The following is an 18814-nucleotide window of genomic DNA, read 5'->3' on the forward strand; positions in this document are numbered from 1 at the left end:
TATTTTTAGTGACTTGTATTAAGTGCGGTATAATGTCATGCATTGAATAAAAAAAAAATAAATCTACAAAAAACATTCATTCAGCCTATAATGAAACATATGGAGATAACGAACAGTATTCAAGATCAAAAGTCCATAAAACAATACAACAACAGGAGCAGAGCAAACACGTACTCCCGAAACACCAGAGGTGGGATCAGGTGCCAAGCAGGAGTGAGCTCCCCTGCCGCCCCGTTACATCCGCCATGTCACGTAGATTACTTATCATTTTTTCCCCATGAATTGGTAATAGGAGTACGTAAAATACAGTGTAGAACGATTCCTTAAAGTACAAGAGTACATAATGTAAATCATATGCATTTTTATATAATACAATATCTCTCTTTGGTATCCTGGTCGCTATTTAATCTGTCTTTATATATTAGAATGTAGTGCTCAAATATTTTTTTTTTTTTAGAATTTTACTTCGAAATTGCAAAGTACTCCATAAACTTCCCAAAACGTTTTAGAAATTCGAGAGATTGAGTTTCAAATCAATTAAAGAAAACATAGTTTGGACTTCCAACATACAGTCATTTTCTTAATTAGAAATGAGATTTTGTTAGCATTAAGAAGAGAATATTTTATTTGCATATCAATTTCTAAAATATTAAGCTTGTATAAAGGTATGTTAATAATTCTTAGAACCTGTTTTCTAAAAGCCCTGTTTATTAGTTGGACTCGACAACCTTTTACAATGTTGTGAAATTCCGTCATGAGTTAATGTGAAATTGTTTTTCCTTTTCCTTTCGTGATTAATATTATGGTTTGCCTACACGATTCCAAATGTGGCTCGGTAATTATCAGTTGAGATATATAAATGCTATTCTGCAGATCACTCGTCAAATCAACCATCCGTCTTTTGAACACTTTGGTACACATTTTCGTTTTAATATAACATTTATGCAAATCATACAAATAAATAAAACCATCAACACATAATAAACTTGCCCGGAGGAAAATTACCTCACGATATTTTCACAATATAAAATGGCTGTATTTTGTTTTACAAGTTGAATAAATGAACCTAGACGACATCCTTATTACCGAGAAACAGACTTTTAAAAAGCATTTTATACAACAACTTTAATTTATTCCAAAGAGATCATAAATATAATCACATAATAAAAATTCCGAATTTTACATTCAAGAAGTTTCCACCAAAACTGTCAAGCTTTTTAAAACTCCTACATGTTACTTTTTAAAAGTATATAACACTATCATAACTCGATATCCCACATCTGTTATTTCAGAGGTCCGTGATAACTTTGCTCCAAAATTTGTATTGTTTTAAATTCTTTTGAGCTAAATACTGTTCGTTTTTTTTTCAGTATATTTCCCGGTATAATTTTCGTTGTCCTGTGATTTATGTCTAGTACGTATGTCTGGAACCATTCACCTTCCCTCAGACATATTCAGACTTGCTTTACAGTTAAAGTCACTTGGCAACTGACATCGTGCCTGAATTTTGCATATATTAACCTAATCCGACCTCTGATGTTCTGTAGGACCGTGTTTGCTCTGCTCCTATTTTGTATTGTTTAATGGACTTACTGTTCGTTATTTCCATATATTTCGTTCTACATGTCCTAGACATCGTTTTTCTAAGCAGCTCTCAATTACACTGCACATATAACCCAGAGTTATACTATACATTTTTCCACATAAAATATCAACTCAAATATGGGATATTCAGTTAAGAGAAATATGATCATCCCGTCACCTCAAGAAAACGTCCCTATACGTATAATATCTAGTATATAGGAATACAATTGACATTATAAAAAAATGAAGATACCAAATAGTCATTTACCTTTCTTTAAACAACTATAATTATGAACATGGCAATGAAGACGATTACCGAGAAACTCCAGAGAAGAGATCGGGTGTCTAGAAGGCAAAGCATCCCCTGTCGATTGGACAAGCCCTCGATGAGACTCTATGGTGATCAGGTAAATGTATTGATTTGAAATCAAAATAAAAACTCATACAAAGCAATTTTGCCTTCTCTATTACCAATTATTTAACATGTTTAATATAGAACTGCGATTTTAAAATAAAATTCAAAAAATATCTGCATTTCAAAGTTTGATTGTTTCCTTTTTTGTAAATTTTTCTTACATGTAAAAATTGATCAAAGAAACTAAAATATAAAATTTTCATGACAGCCGGAGATTGTGATTCGTTAATGCCATGAACTGCTTAATAAATGTTTATGTTTGCAATTTTCAAAAATCTGAATCGTATTATGATTATACTTCTCAACAGTAACGTAGCAAAACTTTAATCTTATAACAATATATATATACTTAAATTTGGAAAGTTTAACAATTTTGAGTTTTTCTGAACACCTATTGTTTCTTTCGTCCGTCTGATTGTCCGTCCGTCTGTAAGCTTTCCATATTTTTTTTATCTTTTCTCAAAAATCACCGGGTCAAACTTACCTGAAGTTGATACAAAAAGCATCCTCGGGAGAAAGGGAGTTTTAATAGTGAATAACTTGAACGGCCAAGTTCTCATTCAATGGGCGATTATCAAGAGACAAAAATAATGTGGGTTCATGAAAGAAACCTCTAGACATTATGATGAACTTGTGTTGTTCAAAGCTCCCTGTGGCACTGCCAATTTTAAATTCTTCAAATCATTGCACCCGGGGTAAGGGCGGGGCCACAATAGGGAATGAAAGTTTTACATCAAAAGATATTAGGAAATCATCAAAAATATTCTTTTCGATAACCACTGGGCTAGAATATCTGAAAATTATGTAGAAGCCTTCTGGGATAGTGTAAATTAACAATTAAAATGTTAGTCCCTGTAATAGGGTGGGACTACAATAGGGAATCAAAGTATTACAGGGAGTAAAAAGTTACTTCGAAGATCTTTGTGGCCCTTATTCTTTTTGTTTATATGTGGTTTTGTTGAAAGCTATTTTAACTTCAAGATTAAGCCAAATTTGAAGATTGCTGAATACCTAATTCCATGGTTTGCTTAACCAAGAGAGCAACGAAATTTGGTTGTTCAACCAAAATAATGATGTAATCACAAATAGTGATTATTTCTTTCTTATTTACAAGATTTTGAAAGGATCACCGTTTTATTACATTTGTAATTATAAAGGTTTGAAAGAATTTTAATTATTAAAAATATAGGAAATGAGAATAAAAAAAGGTTTGACTAAGAAAAAAAAAAGATTTCTATTATTTTTAAAAGTATCATTTTTTCAATATGAAAATTCCCTACAAATCGAATTACCGGTATTAAACTGCATAAACAACTTCTTAAAATGACCTTGAATATTCCTTTTTCGCATATTTATAACTGATGATAAAGTTGTCCACTAATCGCATCAGTTTTAATCTTAAAATTACAACCTGTTTTTGTCTCTTCAAAATATCAATACAGTAATCTTCATTTTCAGACAGAAGCAATTTGTTTAATCCAACAAATCTTTTATTAAATCAATTGCCTCCTTTGGTTGATTGATGATTTCCAATTTTGTGCAAAACATTTCACCAAACAAATTGACTTTTGATACGAACATCGCTTCAGGAAAAGTCGACCCCAACACGTTGCCTTTTAGATAAAGCTATCTCTTCTATAGCATGGGCTAAAATTGTTCCCATAATAAGTCTCGAACCTGGTGAATATGGTCATAACTACCTAAACAAAATCAGAGTTTACAAACAAATATCTTAAAGTTCTGGCAATATTTTTTAATGTGAATAACATTACAAAAATTATTACAAGACCCACAATATACATGTATTTTCCCTAAATACACTCCATCACTGCACTTCGATTTGAATATGCGACTTCGTTATAAACAGGTATTCGATCTAGTTGTCTTCCATTTTTTTATCTTTTTCGTATACAAGCTCTATTGTTAGGATTGTTATATGACTCGTAAAATCCGTACTACGCCTGATGAAAATACATTTAATCGAAGGTATAAGTTGTTCTCTTTTTTACCTTGTAGTTAACAGTCTACAAAATGAAAATTGGTTTAGTCACAAACATTTAGTTTCATTTGCGTTTAACCGTTTTAGACTAGCAGCAAGGAATATTGTTTTTAATTTCCGTTAGAATGTTAAAAGCCCCATAATTTCAAGAAAATCAGCATCCCAAAGGAAGGCCCGAGGGTAGCTTACGTTTCCATTGCTAATAAAGGCCTCTTCATTAAAAAACTTGTCGCGGTCATACAAACCAGAATTAGCAGCAGGATTTTATAGTTTTCGTTTATGGATCGTGTGATTAAAAGTCATAAAACAAATCCTTCGCTATTCTTCTTCAGTGATCTGGATGTATATCGAAACGGCACCCAGAAGTAGCATTACTTTAAGGTGACATAAATGGTACGTCGGGCCTATAGTGTGCTTTTGTGGTTGAAGTCTTTATGAGATAACTTGCCAACTCTATAATTTCCTGCTGAATAGGTTCATTGGGAGTTCAATTTACATTTATGACTTTCTTTTTGATAAGGATTCATCCTTTGGATTGTATACTTGGCTTTCAAAAATGTACTGAACATAGGTTCCTTGTTATAGTTATACGCAATTACAAAATTCCAGAAAATGATTCTTGAATACAATGTATAATTTAAAAAAAAAGACTCCTATTAAACTCCTTTCTTGAATTTTAGTACTGTAAAAATAAAAAAAAGGCGAAATATTTAATTTCAAAGGTGGTGATTGACAAATGTTAATGTATATGTAATAAATTCTTCGTTCTCAGTTTGTTCAGAAATCAACATTAAATCAAAACATTTCTTTTTGTTTTTATTTTAAGTCTAAGATTGAGCCTTAAAATTTTTCAAATGACTAAATAAACTAGAGGTACTGTGAACAATGAGCTCACTAGATGATACCTCCAGGTTCCCATATGGTTATAATGGCAAAGTCCATGTTTTGCTCTGAATGACTCAAAATAAGTGTCAGATTAAAAAGTGAAATAGGAGGTCAACAATGGCTTTATAGAATAAAGTGATATTTATACGTTGTTGGCGTTCTGTGAAAGTCTCATAAAATTTTATTCAGTGGTATAGGAAGAGTTGCGGATAAGAGATGGCTTCCCTTCATTATTGCAGAAAGAGTGTCCATGTTTTGCAAAGGAAAACCTGAAATATCGGTCCGATCCAAAAGTAAAAAGAAAAGATGAACTATCGCAGTATGTTACAAAGAATCTAAAAGTCTCATAAAATTTCATTCTGTGGTATAAGGGGAGTTTCGGATGAGAGATGACCATCGGTACCCCAAAGTGTAAAAGACGGACGTACAGACAGAAGGACGGACATCCCATTCACTATATACCCTCCCTCTTTTCAAGAGGGGGTGTAATGATTATAATTATTTATCCCTGTGTTTAATCATGAAAAATATAATTCACCGTAAGATTTTCTCCTCACGGTAGTTAACCTGGTAATAAATGACAACAAAATTCAAAAAATTAAGTGGTATATATTTCATCGTTGCAGAGAAATTTTAATTTTCACATAGTACTAAATTAAAAAAAGAAACAATGATTAAAAGAAGACAAACGCTTTTTTAAATAAGGCTCACGAGTTTTTATTTCAGATCAAAGGATTAATAACGTCATAACAATTAAATCCAAAATTAAACTAGGCAATGAAATTCAGAGTCAAGTATCTATTTATCACAGACTTGGAATGCATGAAGAGCTAGGTCGGTGAACGGAGTTCACCATTCTTTTGTAGGTCAAATTTAAAAAAAAGCCTCAAAAAAGTCATCATTTTGATCCAAAGTGGAACTCTTACAGTGAATCGTGCTATGGGATTTCTTGTATTCTTAAGTGTATAATCAAAGTATGCAGTTGTGAAGATTATGCAATACAGTGCTACATTTAGAAAAGCCATATAATGAACCATGAATCACCCTTTCGTAATGTTTTTTTTTTCAGCTTATTAATTGCATATATTGATATAACTAAAAGAAACTTATCTTCAACCAAAGTTCTCATGAACAATGAGTTTCAATTTCATTTTTTACAAAACTTTGGAAAATGACATTTAAAAAATAATCATTAATCCTCTATCATGTTAAAAAAAACTCTTGATGCGACCTTTACCTTCGATTTCATTGGTAGTAATTGCCAAATATCAGAGCTGCGCGATAATTGGTGCGCACTGTTGGCATCTTCATCTGTTCTGCTTTCAAACACCAAAGATCTTTATGATTCTTAGGTCAAGACATCATTTTCACTTCAGTTATTTTGCATTATCGTCTTCTCTGATGAAGGTCAAAAGCAATTTGTTCCTTTAGTTGGCTTTAGATGACTCGCATCGTTAACAAAGTTATATGTTATTGACCTTTATTCTCCATAGATCAAATCTCAGATGAAACACTACAATCGAGCTTTGCAGTGGTTGAAGATAAAAGACTAGATAATATCAACGAAGCTCGCAGAAATATATACAAGAGGTTTGCTCTGATCTTGAATTCCCTCAAATTTTATGCATCTTTGTGTAATTTATGTGTTAAAATTGTTTTAATACCGGTAAAAAAAACAACTAAATGATAAGATAAAATGCAAAAACTATTGCAAAAATTATGAAGGAGAAAATAACCCAATGACATAAACATCAGGATTCTACTTTTGTACACTGCTTGTAAGTCAATACTGAAAAAAGTCGATTTAACAAATATAGCAACACGTCTTTCTACCAAGATTGACCTTTAGAATTCCGTGATGACAGAGATCAATGGAGTAGGTAAAAGATTATTGCTTTATGTTTCGTTCGAGAATTTTTCACACATATAGAGACGTGACTATACGAGGGTTGTTCGAAAAGTTCGTGGACAACTGTCATATCTTTTTTCTTTGACGTCATATGCTATCCAAATTTGGTAGAAATATTTTACAATAAATCCAAAATGATTTGTATTATTATTTTTTTAAATATAATAATTTATTTAGAACTTATCCAGATTTTAAAAATGCAAAAATCGGATCGCGGAGCAAGGTCAAAATTTAGTAAGTTACAGACAATACACTATATAATGTCTGAAGTAATATTCTTTGTAAAATGGAGCAAAAACAAAAACCAACCTAGAAATTCAAATTAAAGATTGTAACATTTATTTGTATACCGAATTATGGCTTAATATTTTGCTTTGTTGAAAAGAAATCAACTTGAGAAGATAGGCAGTCATTATATAAAACGACAAAAATGATGACGTTTTAGAACGTCACGGAGCAACAGATGACAATGCAATTTTGTGTTTTACTCAGACAAAATCCTGATTAAACTCTAAAAATGTTGAAAGAATCAAGAAAATATGCCACAAGCGAGTTACCTGTGTGTGTACAAATAGTACAGGCAGCATTTGAGTGACAGAGACTCTGTATCGGATGAAGACAATCTGTGAAACTACGATTTAACTGTAAAATTCTTAACAAAAACTTTAAAAAGTTGTAACGTCAAGGAAAAACATAGTTGCGTATGTATCCTGTGAAAGGAGACTTAAGTAATAAAAGAAATTAAAACCTTAACAAAGGAAATTATATAACGAGAGCAATAAAGAATGAATTTCAAGTATAAGAAAAACGATTAAATGAATGGACATTGGATTACACTGTGTGAGATGTATAGCGAAATGTATAGGGATAGTATATTTAAGAAATTCTCGACGCTATGTTTTGAGTTAAATTGCCGTTAAGTGTGCTCCGCGGGTACAAAACATGTGGATTTTTAAATGGAGTAAATTGATTTTTGTTAAATCGAATGGAATGAAACTTTACACATAAACAAAACAAATATTTTTACATATTATAATGTGCTTATCTTAAATTTCTAGCGAGTAGTATAACGAATATTGACATCGTCCACGAACTTTTCGAACAACCCTCGTATATGAGTGAAGGGCTTCCAATTTAGAGATCTACTCGACACTCAGAGTCATTGAGCAATGAGGGATGTTTATCGTGCAAACGCCTGCTGTGACGTAGGCCCTTGGCTTTTAAGGTCTCATTCCATGGACCTGCAAATTTCAATTGTGCTAGGCGCTTGACAAGGAAGAGTTGTTACCTTTTTTTTACTTCGGTCATTCGCGGCCGGGGTTCGAACCCACGACCTACCAATCACGGAGGATCCTCGAAATCAACTAACAGTTGTCCCTTATGAACATTAAATCACAGAGTAACAGCGGGTGTGACCGCCTCACGCGGGATGCTGTATCCTCCAAGACACCTGATTCTACTTTTGAAGTTTAATTGGTCCATGTTTTATGTCTTGTATAAAGATAAGAGCTTGAGTTTTTTTTACATCAATCTTTGTTCATTATGTTACCTATTTAACTTCATTACTAAGTTGATTCGGTACATGTATATCACTAAAAATTCTGATGTATTTTTTTTATATTTCAAATTTTTATAAAGATAGGGATAGCAGACAGGCAACTGAAACATACATTTAATGTATTGATTATAATCTTTCTATCGTCAACTTCCAATATTTGAGTATCTATTAGCCATTACTCCTTGGATGAAGGATATGGAAATAACGAACAGTATTCAAATCAAAGTCCGTAATACAATACAAAATATGAGTAGAGCAAACACGGGCCTCCGAAACATCAGAGGTGGGATCAGGTGCCATGGAGGAGTGAGCAAAGCCTGCCGACGGTCACACACGCCATGTGATCCTTGTCATGATCGAGATATAACGGAAAATGAAGTCTATGCCCCCCCCCCCCAGATGATTTGAAATACTAGTTCAAATTACAAGTTTAGTGTACATGTTTAAATAAAAATGTGTTAATGTTAGGGATGCCACTCAACAATTTTGCTGAAGTCAAAATTTGGTAATTTCTGTAGTCTTTGCAATGACTTTTTTTTAAGAATGTACAATCTGCCCTAACGTCTAGACAATATTGAACATTCTGTCACTATTTAAGGTCATTTATAACACTTACATGTAATTGTTTGGAGATTTTTCCTGATCATGACACATAGTACTGAGTGGGTGTAATCGGTCTTCTAGGGCTATTTAAACACCTTTATTAGATCTTTTTTTCCATATCGTTTTCAGCATTCTTTGTAAACTCTGCTCATAATTTCAGTTTTGAGAAAGACCAGGGTTTCATCTCAGTATTTTCATATTTCATTATAACTATTATAAATGATGGTCCAATGGTTGTAGAGAAAAAGAAAAAGTATATATAAAAAGTATATTGAATTATTTAAAGATTTTATAACAAAATTGTCAGCTTTTCAAAACCATTTCGTATATCAACATGGCTTAATTGTTTTAAGTTTTATATTTACTGATACGAAGGCTCTCGTAATACATTAGCGAACTTAGAACAAGATGCATGATAAAAAACCCATTGGTTATAGAAAATCTTGAACGATCTTGATGAGAATTATGATGTATGGTTACTGAGTATCTAAAACAATGTACCGGTATATTTTTATTAATTCTTATTTATTTTTGTTTGATTAATATATTCTGTTAATTTTATAAACCTTTTGTTATTGAGAAGTTTGCTATAAACAAAATCTTAAGGATCATCATTGTATACAGTGTCTGTGCTACATCTGAAGCCTTTATTTCCGTTTCTTTTCCAGATGCAGGTGACTGATATGGTCTTAGAATGCTTATTTAAAGCGTAATCAACCAGAAACCCCTAAGTTTACATTTTAATACAAAAATATGAATTACAATATACGAAGCTACGTTCAAAACCAGAGCGGTTGCAAAAATTCCTTATTATATTTATTTCAAATTTATTGCTTTTGTTTTGCATGGAGGCAATTTTAGAGCGTCTGGGCCATACTGACACAAAACAGATGGTTATCAAATCATAAGTGCTTGGAAGACAGAATACCTTGTTAACTGTTTCAGCATAAGATGTCAGAGTGTTTTGTTCTGTTTTCTCAAGGACGTCGAGCAGAGTAGTTCAAAGCTTACGTTTTACGTAATAAGCGGAAGAAATGGGCCCTAAATAAGAACTGATAAATGCATAAAAGGTGACGAGTAGCGCATAAAAGGGCTTAGAAATATCATGCAAAAAACAGAATATTAGACCACTCTTATAACTAATGTAAGAGACACATACAAATATTAGGTTAGACATAAATAACTAAAAATAAATATGTGCAACATGACATGTATGGAGACAACGAACAATATTCAGATCAAAAGTCCTTTAAACAATACAAACAATACAAAATAGGAGCAGAGCAAACACGGATCTCCAGAATATTATAGGTGCATGGGATCAGGTGCCATGAAGCGTCACTTTTTTATCTTGAATTTTTCATATTAGGTACAATCGAATTCAAAATGTTAGAAGCCTATGCAATGAAAATCTGAAATAAGGGGTGTGAAAATAAAGTCACTTTTTCGATTAATTGTTTTTGTTTTAGCAAAAACAAAAAAAAACAAAAAAAAAAAAACAAAAAAACAAAGACAAAAACAAAAACAAACAAACAGAAAAAATTTAAAAACCGATGATTTAAAGCAAACATTTAAATTACAGCTAAAGAAAAGTTAACGATATGAAATTAAAATTAAAGGCACAATGGATTCTTCTACCACAGCTTAGTTTTATACATTTTACTCTTTTCTCTTCAGGAAGATTTATTAAAATAATAAGTTTCAAAAATGAGAAAAAAAGACATGCATTAAAAAAAAATCTATATTGCCGAAATGTCGTTTAGATCTCGAGCAACTTGTTCAAATATACATTTCCTTTCAGATTAATGAAAAGTTTTTTTATTATTATTTTCGCTCCAGACAGAATTTACTACATTTTGCTGAGAGAAACTTTGGTTGATTAAAGTTCATATGTATATACTGTACGTTATGGATTGTTTTTAGCAATAAAACATGTCTAAACATACTTTCCCTTCAGTTGTGGTAACTTATTTAATTCAAAAAAGAAGAAAAGAAGCACATCCTCAAATCACTATCCTTTTTTTCAAAATTAATCATAACGAGAATGGGAATCAGAAACAGATGTGTTTACTTTATGATTCATTTGTCTACGTAGAGGTAATATTAAATTATTGAATAATTTGAGTCATCCGAAATGTACGAGCTACCCTGTTTATCTGAAATGGTACTATCAGACACATTGACATACTTCACTTATGTTCAGCGATAAACAATGCAAAAAACATTAATTAATAGCTGGTTGTTTGTACCAGTTAATTGATATTGTAGTAATTAAATTGCAATGTGAAAAAAAAATGAAGAAAAAGAGTTCATCCAGAAAATTTTATTTTATTGGGGAAAAATGATTAACTTGTCTATCTGTCAAAGATTCGTTGTAAATTTGATGCATCAAATCCGTCTAAACTAATAATCAATGATTATTTTAGCTGATGATGGGTATGACCAATCCATTATCCATTCATTGATTTCTTAACGGTAGCAGGTAATAACAGATCAGATTGGAGGGTTGTATATTTTTTTTAACTTTAAGGTACTTGTTTACTCACCATATTTTGACAACAACGGGTCGCCGTACTTACAAATGTCGTAAATTTGACAAGTTGTGTAAATGAATAGTTTTGTATTCAAAACTATATATAAGAGTAAAACATTACATATAAAACTAATATTTATTGGTTTTTATGTTCTAATATTTATAATTTATCGAAAATATACGGTTTACGACATATTCCGCATCAGCGCGGTAAATGTAAACAATGGCGTCTGGAATGTATATATTATGTCAACCTCATCCTGATAGTATTGCAAAAGCAACTCTGTCTCCTTATCCTGCATGCGTAGTCTAGACTCTCTTTAAAATTAAGGCGGAAAAAACATTATGGACAGTTACATGTATAGAGCAGACGTTGTGTCCAAAAGCTCTTAAATTATATTTTCCATCTCATAGATGAAACAATCACATGAAGAAATAAGCTGCATATCTGTAGACTTCGGGTTTTTTTCTTTCTTTTTTTTTGTTGTTGTAAATTCTGGAAAACCTATGAATATACTTTATTTTCATAGCCATGCGGCTGTACATTCGCCAACATACATTGAAGCAAAACGAATTGCAAACTTGATCTGTGATTCAAATATGAAGAAGGCAGCCCAATATATGTAGGTGTCTACGAAGACATCCGAAAAAGCAAAAGGAAGAGACCGACGGAAAGAAAGAGGGAAAGTCTGACAGACAGATTGAGCAGTATCCTATCATAACACTCGGTTTTCGCTATCGACGCAAGCCACACAGGTTTTTGCGTCAATTTTATTTCCACAAACTAGAAAAGACACAAAACCCGTGGCTTACGACGATGGGTTTTGGCCTGTATTGGACGAATTTTAAAAAAGCATGAGAACAACGAAAAAGCAAAGTGATTAAGTTTTGTCTTTTAACTGCTTTGCAATGACATTCAGTGATGTTGCCCATGGGTCCTTGTTTACAATAGTTGCAATAAAATCAACAAGCAAAAATTGATTAATCACAATCTAAAGTTTCAATATGTGGTGAACGAACATCCCGTGAGACATATTCGACTTCAGAAACACTTAGCCTAATAGTTAAATCAAAGTTTTCGATCTATGTCTGTGGAGAATAGTACTTAGTAACTAATACACTCATCCGTCCTTTATCTAAGCGAGATTATACCGCCCTGTCCCTGCAGACTATTGGGAAGCCATTGTCTCCATTTTTAAACGGAAATATTCCAGATTAAGTTTGCTTAAACATGCATCAGATGGATAAGTTGCAGCAATGGCATTAAGTTAATGGTTTTTAATTCACATATGACGAGTACTATACATGTAATGGGTTAGCATAGATTGTCCCGTTGTACTATTAACAGAAATTAATTCCAATTTCATTAAATGGAATTGGTTTTTTTAGGCATCCCGATAACCAAACAAACATATGTGTTCAGTGTGTACTTTTTTCCTTGACTTTTGCTGAACAAAATTTGCACACATAAAATTTTATTGTACTTGCTTTATAACCCTTCAAAGTGTGCTTAAATAGTACAAGTATTTTGCATTTCCAAAGCATCAAAGTCTTACTTGTTCTATTTACACAGTCAAATTCAAAAGAACATTGCAATAGCAAACTGGGTTTTTAAAGTTCTCAGAATCTATTCATTAGTAAAACTCTCATCAGTTGCAATTAATCCAAAGAAAAAGGCTGAATCATCTATTTGTTAGGCCTTTCTCACTCTCATTAATTTCCTGTTAGGAGCGTATTTTATTTCTCTCAGATAATTAGAAATAATTATGCCTTCAAATAAACCTCCAAAGAATTGAAATTGTTGCATCATGCATTGAGTCCGGTATCATTTATGCTGCAATGTAATTCAGAGCTAGTCTTCAAATAAAATTAAAAAGCAAACATTGCTTGCGCAAGATGAAATGTTGAAAAAAATTTACAAGGTAGCAATTAATTGACCTTGCAGATATGCTTATAAATGCATGTAGGTTTGGCTTTCGGATAAGAAATCACTATAAAACTTTTATCACTCCAAGAATATTGTGACTAAATAAATAAATAAAACTCTTGAGACAAGGGATATGCATGTGGAACTTTTGTACATTGATATGCAATGATGATTAATAGTTGTTGTTACAGAATGTGTTTCACTTATAGAGTAGATTGTTCATGTACTCAATATTTTTTTTAATTCACGTTCAGAATGCTCGTCTTTCATCTAGAAAATAAAACATTTTTTCTTTTATTATTTTACCAAAAACCACAAAGTCTGCCACCTTTGTTTCACATTTGGATATTGTACTGACTAAAGACGATAAAGACCACTTAACAATAAATAAATAATAAATTTTATCACAAACGAGATGACTTAAGTTTCCCCATCATAGTCTTTCCTTATTTGTTTAGAAATTAATATTCCATTTTCTTGATCACTTGCTTGTGGTGTTTATTTGCTACTCATGGACTTTATCTCAGAACGACCACTTTTGTATCGAGGCAAGCTAATCACCAAAAAGTTGATGGTACAAGGATTTTAACAACTTCCTTTAAAGTATTTAAAGTGTTAAAAGTATTTCGTAATTTTTTTTATTGTTGTTACCTTGTCAGCAAATACAACCTATCATTGTATTGTTATTGTTGACTTTTTGTTTGATAATACATGTAATTGTTAGGCCTTTGTTTTCATCTAAATTTAACTACGGAAAGTTCCAACTACCCCCATCAATACAAAGGGATCACAGTGGGTGTGAATGGTGAACAGGGGATTCTTAGTCTTACAGGCACATGATCCCACCTCTGGAATTTCAAGGGGTCGTTGTTTTATGCATTTAACATTGCAATTTTTACATATATTTTGGGGTCGATTACTGTTCGATATATTAAGATTTTAGATCTTTAATCAAAATTGTTTATTGCAAATAATTCAGAGTCTTCTTAATATAATAAAGGGGTCTGTGTCTGCTCTGCTCCTGATTTTTATTGTTGAACGGACTTATTAGAGCTTAAAAAGGCTGGGGGTGGCAGCCATTTTCAGACTATTTCGATCTCCTTTAAAAGAAGAGCTTCATATAAAGATATACAAAAAATATCAAATTTTAAAACAAAAATATATGAATTCTTTCTTTGCCAAATGATAGTTGACAGCTTCAGATACCGTATCTAAAAAAATAAGTTAAATCTGGTGGTTAATTTGTGGTTAATTTGTTCACCCCCAGCCTCCTTAAATCTTGTTCGTTAATTTCATTTTTAAAATATTATACATTATACATTTTTATATTGACTATAATAATTATTGAAATTGAATTGAAGGTATGCAAAATGCCATTACGACACACAAAAACTATACAAATTTCACATACCAAAATTAGCTGCAATAATGTAGCCCTCTCCCCCTTTTTGTTTTGTTTAGAAAATACTAGATTTAAAAAATCGGAGGAGGCTACATTATTGCAGCTAGCTGAAGATCTGAAAAGGAACCATAAAATTAGATTTAAATTGTAAAAGTTCGTGCATTGGTTAAAACCCAACCTACTTGATTCAAATAATGAATCCAAAACACTTTTGTAAACTCAAAAAGGGTTCTAGGACATGTCTTGCAATCTACTAGTCTTTCAAATTCACATTTCTGCACCAGCTCTCTGTAACCTTCAGAGTCATACATATAAAAGAATTCTCAAGAAGTTTTCTTAAGATGCAGAAAAAAAATCAAAAGTACACAAATATGTTTTATTTTTCTTTAGCTGAAGGTAATTATAATTTACAGACATTCCAGCTCTTCGATTTTTTTTCTCTTCTAAATTATTTCAGGTCCCCCATACATCAAAGACTTTATAATTATCCTGATTAAACCTAAGTGTTATTACGTTTTAAATTTTTCTGCATCGTCGAAAGAATCGCATCATCAAAGCAGAATTGGATTATTGAACAATGTACTTACTATGGCCTCCATGTCACTTTAAGTGCTAAAGCCATAGAAGTTTAAGTCTTCAAAGAAAACAAATTACAACAAAAAAAAGAGGAAAAAAGAATCAAAATATCAGTTCGAGGACAGGTCGTTGAAGGAAAAAAGTAAACCTGAACTAAATTAATATTCAAAATGAGAATGAAGCCATTTCTGGCTTTTTTCTATGTTGTTGTCTTTGTTTGACTAGCAAACTTGATTGTATAAGCAGTCTATTAGAATAGATTCTTTGACGTTATATCAGTACTATTGCTTTAATCTTCCATTCTCTTTTTTTTTTTTTTTTTTTTTTTGCCATGAACAAATTATTCAATCTTTCCAATTCTATTATTTCCCTTTTAATCTTTATGCTGAAAACAAAGTAACCAAGATAATTAGTCGTTAGGTTATCTTTTTTTAAATATGTAGACAAAGATATCACTTTTTGAAATCATGTTTGTCTGACTCATATATACTACTTTAATGCAAAATATGAAAAGAAGTGTGGCAACGCACTTTCAAAAAAAAATACGCACTTTGCAAATTTTTTTTTCATACTGCGTTAAAACTGGGACAAAATCTAAGCACTCTGGGAAAAAATCAAAGTGAGTTAAATTTGGTAGAAATTTAACGCACTTTGAAAACGTTTTCAAAGTGCGTAAAAAGTGTACATAATTTTTTTTCAACTTCATGCACTTTGATTTTGTAAAAATATGTACAAAATAAAAAATTTGGGACTTAAATTTTTGCAATATGCAGCATTAGTTTGGTATATTTCTTTCAAAAAAAAAAAAACCGATGGAGTGATCTACCATCACTGAGAACGAGGAAAAGACAGGTACATTTGTTGAAAGTCCTTCAGCCAAACGCTTTGTCTTTCCAATCAAAATATATTCATTTACATAGCTCTTAGGACAATAATATACATTGTCTCAATGTTAACGCAAAACAGATGAAAAAGATAATTTGAGAAAAAAAATCATGCGAATGAGGTAAAAATTTCTGTAGACCGAGAAAGAGGGAATTTTCATGGTATGGAAGAAACATATGGAGATAACAAACAGTATTCAAGATCGAAAATCTATAAAGCAATACAAAATAGGAGCAGATAAAAAAAAATTCCCAAAACATCAGAGGTGGGATCAGGTGTTATGGAGGAGTGAGCATCTCCTGCCGAACGGTCACATCCGCCGTGTGCTCCTTGTCATGATCGGGGAATGATGAAAATGACTTAATGATAAATTGTATTTCCTGACAACGTCATTGTAACGACCTCAGAACTTATGAAATGATGACTTTAAACGTGACTGCTGATATAGTTGTTTCATCAACTTATTTGTCAATAATTTACCTCGTTTTAGAAATTGTTCATACGTCGTCGTGTTGAATGCAAAAGCAAGTGTTTTCATCTTTTCACGCATAAGAGTTTGCAAAAATTCTGCTTCATATGAATACAAAAATAGGTCTGCAAATAACGGGGTGCAATTGGTACCCATGGGAATTCTACTAGAATGTTGGAAGACCTGGTTTCTAAGAACAACATAGATATTGTCAATTAGAAACTAGGGCATCTTTTTGATGTCATCTTCACAGTACTTGTGTGTACAATCAGAATGCTTTTTAACAAAATAATTTTGCAAATGACCAATGACAAGGTACGTAAATTTATGCGTTCCATTTTTATTGAAAAAGAAGGTGTCAGTGATGTCAAAAAGCCTGGATTTTTATCGTGGGGAATAGTTGTGCATATTTAGTTTAAAAGTCGTAAGTTTTTAAGCTGCTGATTTTGGTAAAATCTTGTGATTTCAAATTGTCCAAGAATTTTTAAGTAACCAAATCTGATTTACACCACTTCTTGAATATATTGTTGCACAGTACTCCTGAAGTTTCTCCTTAACTACTGAACATTTACTGGAACCAGCAATGTACATGTATCTTTGTAAGGATTCTTATGAAGTTTCGGAATCCATATATATGGTAGTTCAAATTCATTTTTGTTCTTTGAGATATTAAAAATATTCAAAACTGACAAATGATTTTGAAGAATTTCTTCCTTAGAAAGAGAACTATGAGTATATAAGTTGAATTACCACTTGTATTGTAAAATCCCAAGTTCTTCTAAAATTCAATTTATATACATGTAATGATCCCTACAAACGAAGACAATGTTGTTACCTGCTTTGTCGGCACGGACCAGTACGTACTGATCATGTAATCTATCTAATTTTTTTTTCATTTCTGGAATATTGAATTCAGAAGGATAGATGGTTTTCATATTGCCCCTAAATCTTTAAATACGCCAGATCTGATACATTTAATCCCTTCTGACAAAGTTTCATAGCCTTCTTTTTCATATCTGGTCCATTGCCTGGCGTAATCTTCAACAGAATCCCTATGAAATTTATGAAATTCCCACGCAAGTTAAAGGATCGGGGTTCTCTATATTTAGGACCTTTTAAAATAAGTGATCTAAGGTCCTCATTGTTATCTATATTTAAATCATCTGTAATAACGTGTCCAGCAGGACTATAGTTGTAGGATGAAGAAGAACAAGATCTGAAGAAGAAGATAATCATAAAAATATGGAAAAACAGGTAAAATGTGATCCTTTATGTCACTTATCGACCCCTACATTTCCCTTTTACAACATTTTAGATAACCTCTGGGTACAAGACAACCCCTAAAAAACTTTCAAAACGTCTATATCTAACAACCCCAAGTGACGTCATTACAGACAAGAGGCCCACTGGCCTTATAGGTCACAATTAAATTTGGTTCGTGTTTAAATCAAAGGCCCTGAAATTCAAAATTCACAATTTTGAAAGAGGCACCATTGCTTATCATAATTATTACTCTAGTTACTTAATACCCAAAGGTATATCAGAGTAACAAAGAGGAAATGCACATCCACTTTATAATCAGTTTTGCACCTCACCCTAAAGGAACCACTGACCCTGGGGCCACATATTTCAAAATTTTGCAAATTTTATCATTGGTTAATACCAAAGAGCAGATCTCAAAGTATTAATTTCTTTTCAGACTATGTACCCCCCCCCCCCCCCCGACCCAGGGGGGGGGGGGCATAAGAAAATAACCATTTTGCTAGATGCACCTTTCTTCATAATAATCATATATATATTTGGATCATTGGCATAAAACCCAGGAGCAAAGGAAAAGATTTTCAAAGAATAAATGCATTTTCACTATATAATCAATAGAGCCCCGCCCTAACACCAGAACCCCTGACCCTGGGGCCATAAAATTCACAATTTTGGAAGAAATACTCTTGTTCATCATAACTATGTACATGTACTTAGTTAGTTTATTTAATGACCAGAAGCAGAAAAGAAGATTTTCAAAGAATAAATGCATTTTCACTTTATATAATCAATAGAGCCCCGCCCTAACA

General features: G+C 32.1%; 1 protein-coding gene across 1 annotated transcript in view; it reads left to right on the forward strand.

The window, feature by feature from the left end:
- The first annotated feature begins 1880 nt into the window (after positions 1–1880).
- LOC134274864 (uncharacterized) overlaps positions 1881–18814 on the forward strand; it is a 34510-nt gene continuing 17576 nt past the window's right edge. Inside the window, exon 1 of the mRNA XM_062757113.1 lies at positions 1881–1991. Within this exon, the coding sequence (XP_062613097.1) occupies positions 1881–1991 (111 nt within the window). The remainder of the gene's footprint in view (positions 1992–18814) is intronic.

This window comes from Saccostrea cucullata, unplaced genomic scaffold (assembly GCF_032062105.1).
Source record: "Saccostrea cucullata isolate Sc308-1 unplaced genomic scaffold, CSIRO_AGI_Scuc_v1 ctg72, whole genome shotgun sequence".
Classification (NCBI taxonomy): Eukaryota; Metazoa; Mollusca; class Bivalvia; order Ostreida; family Ostreidae; genus Saccostrea; species Saccostrea cuccullata.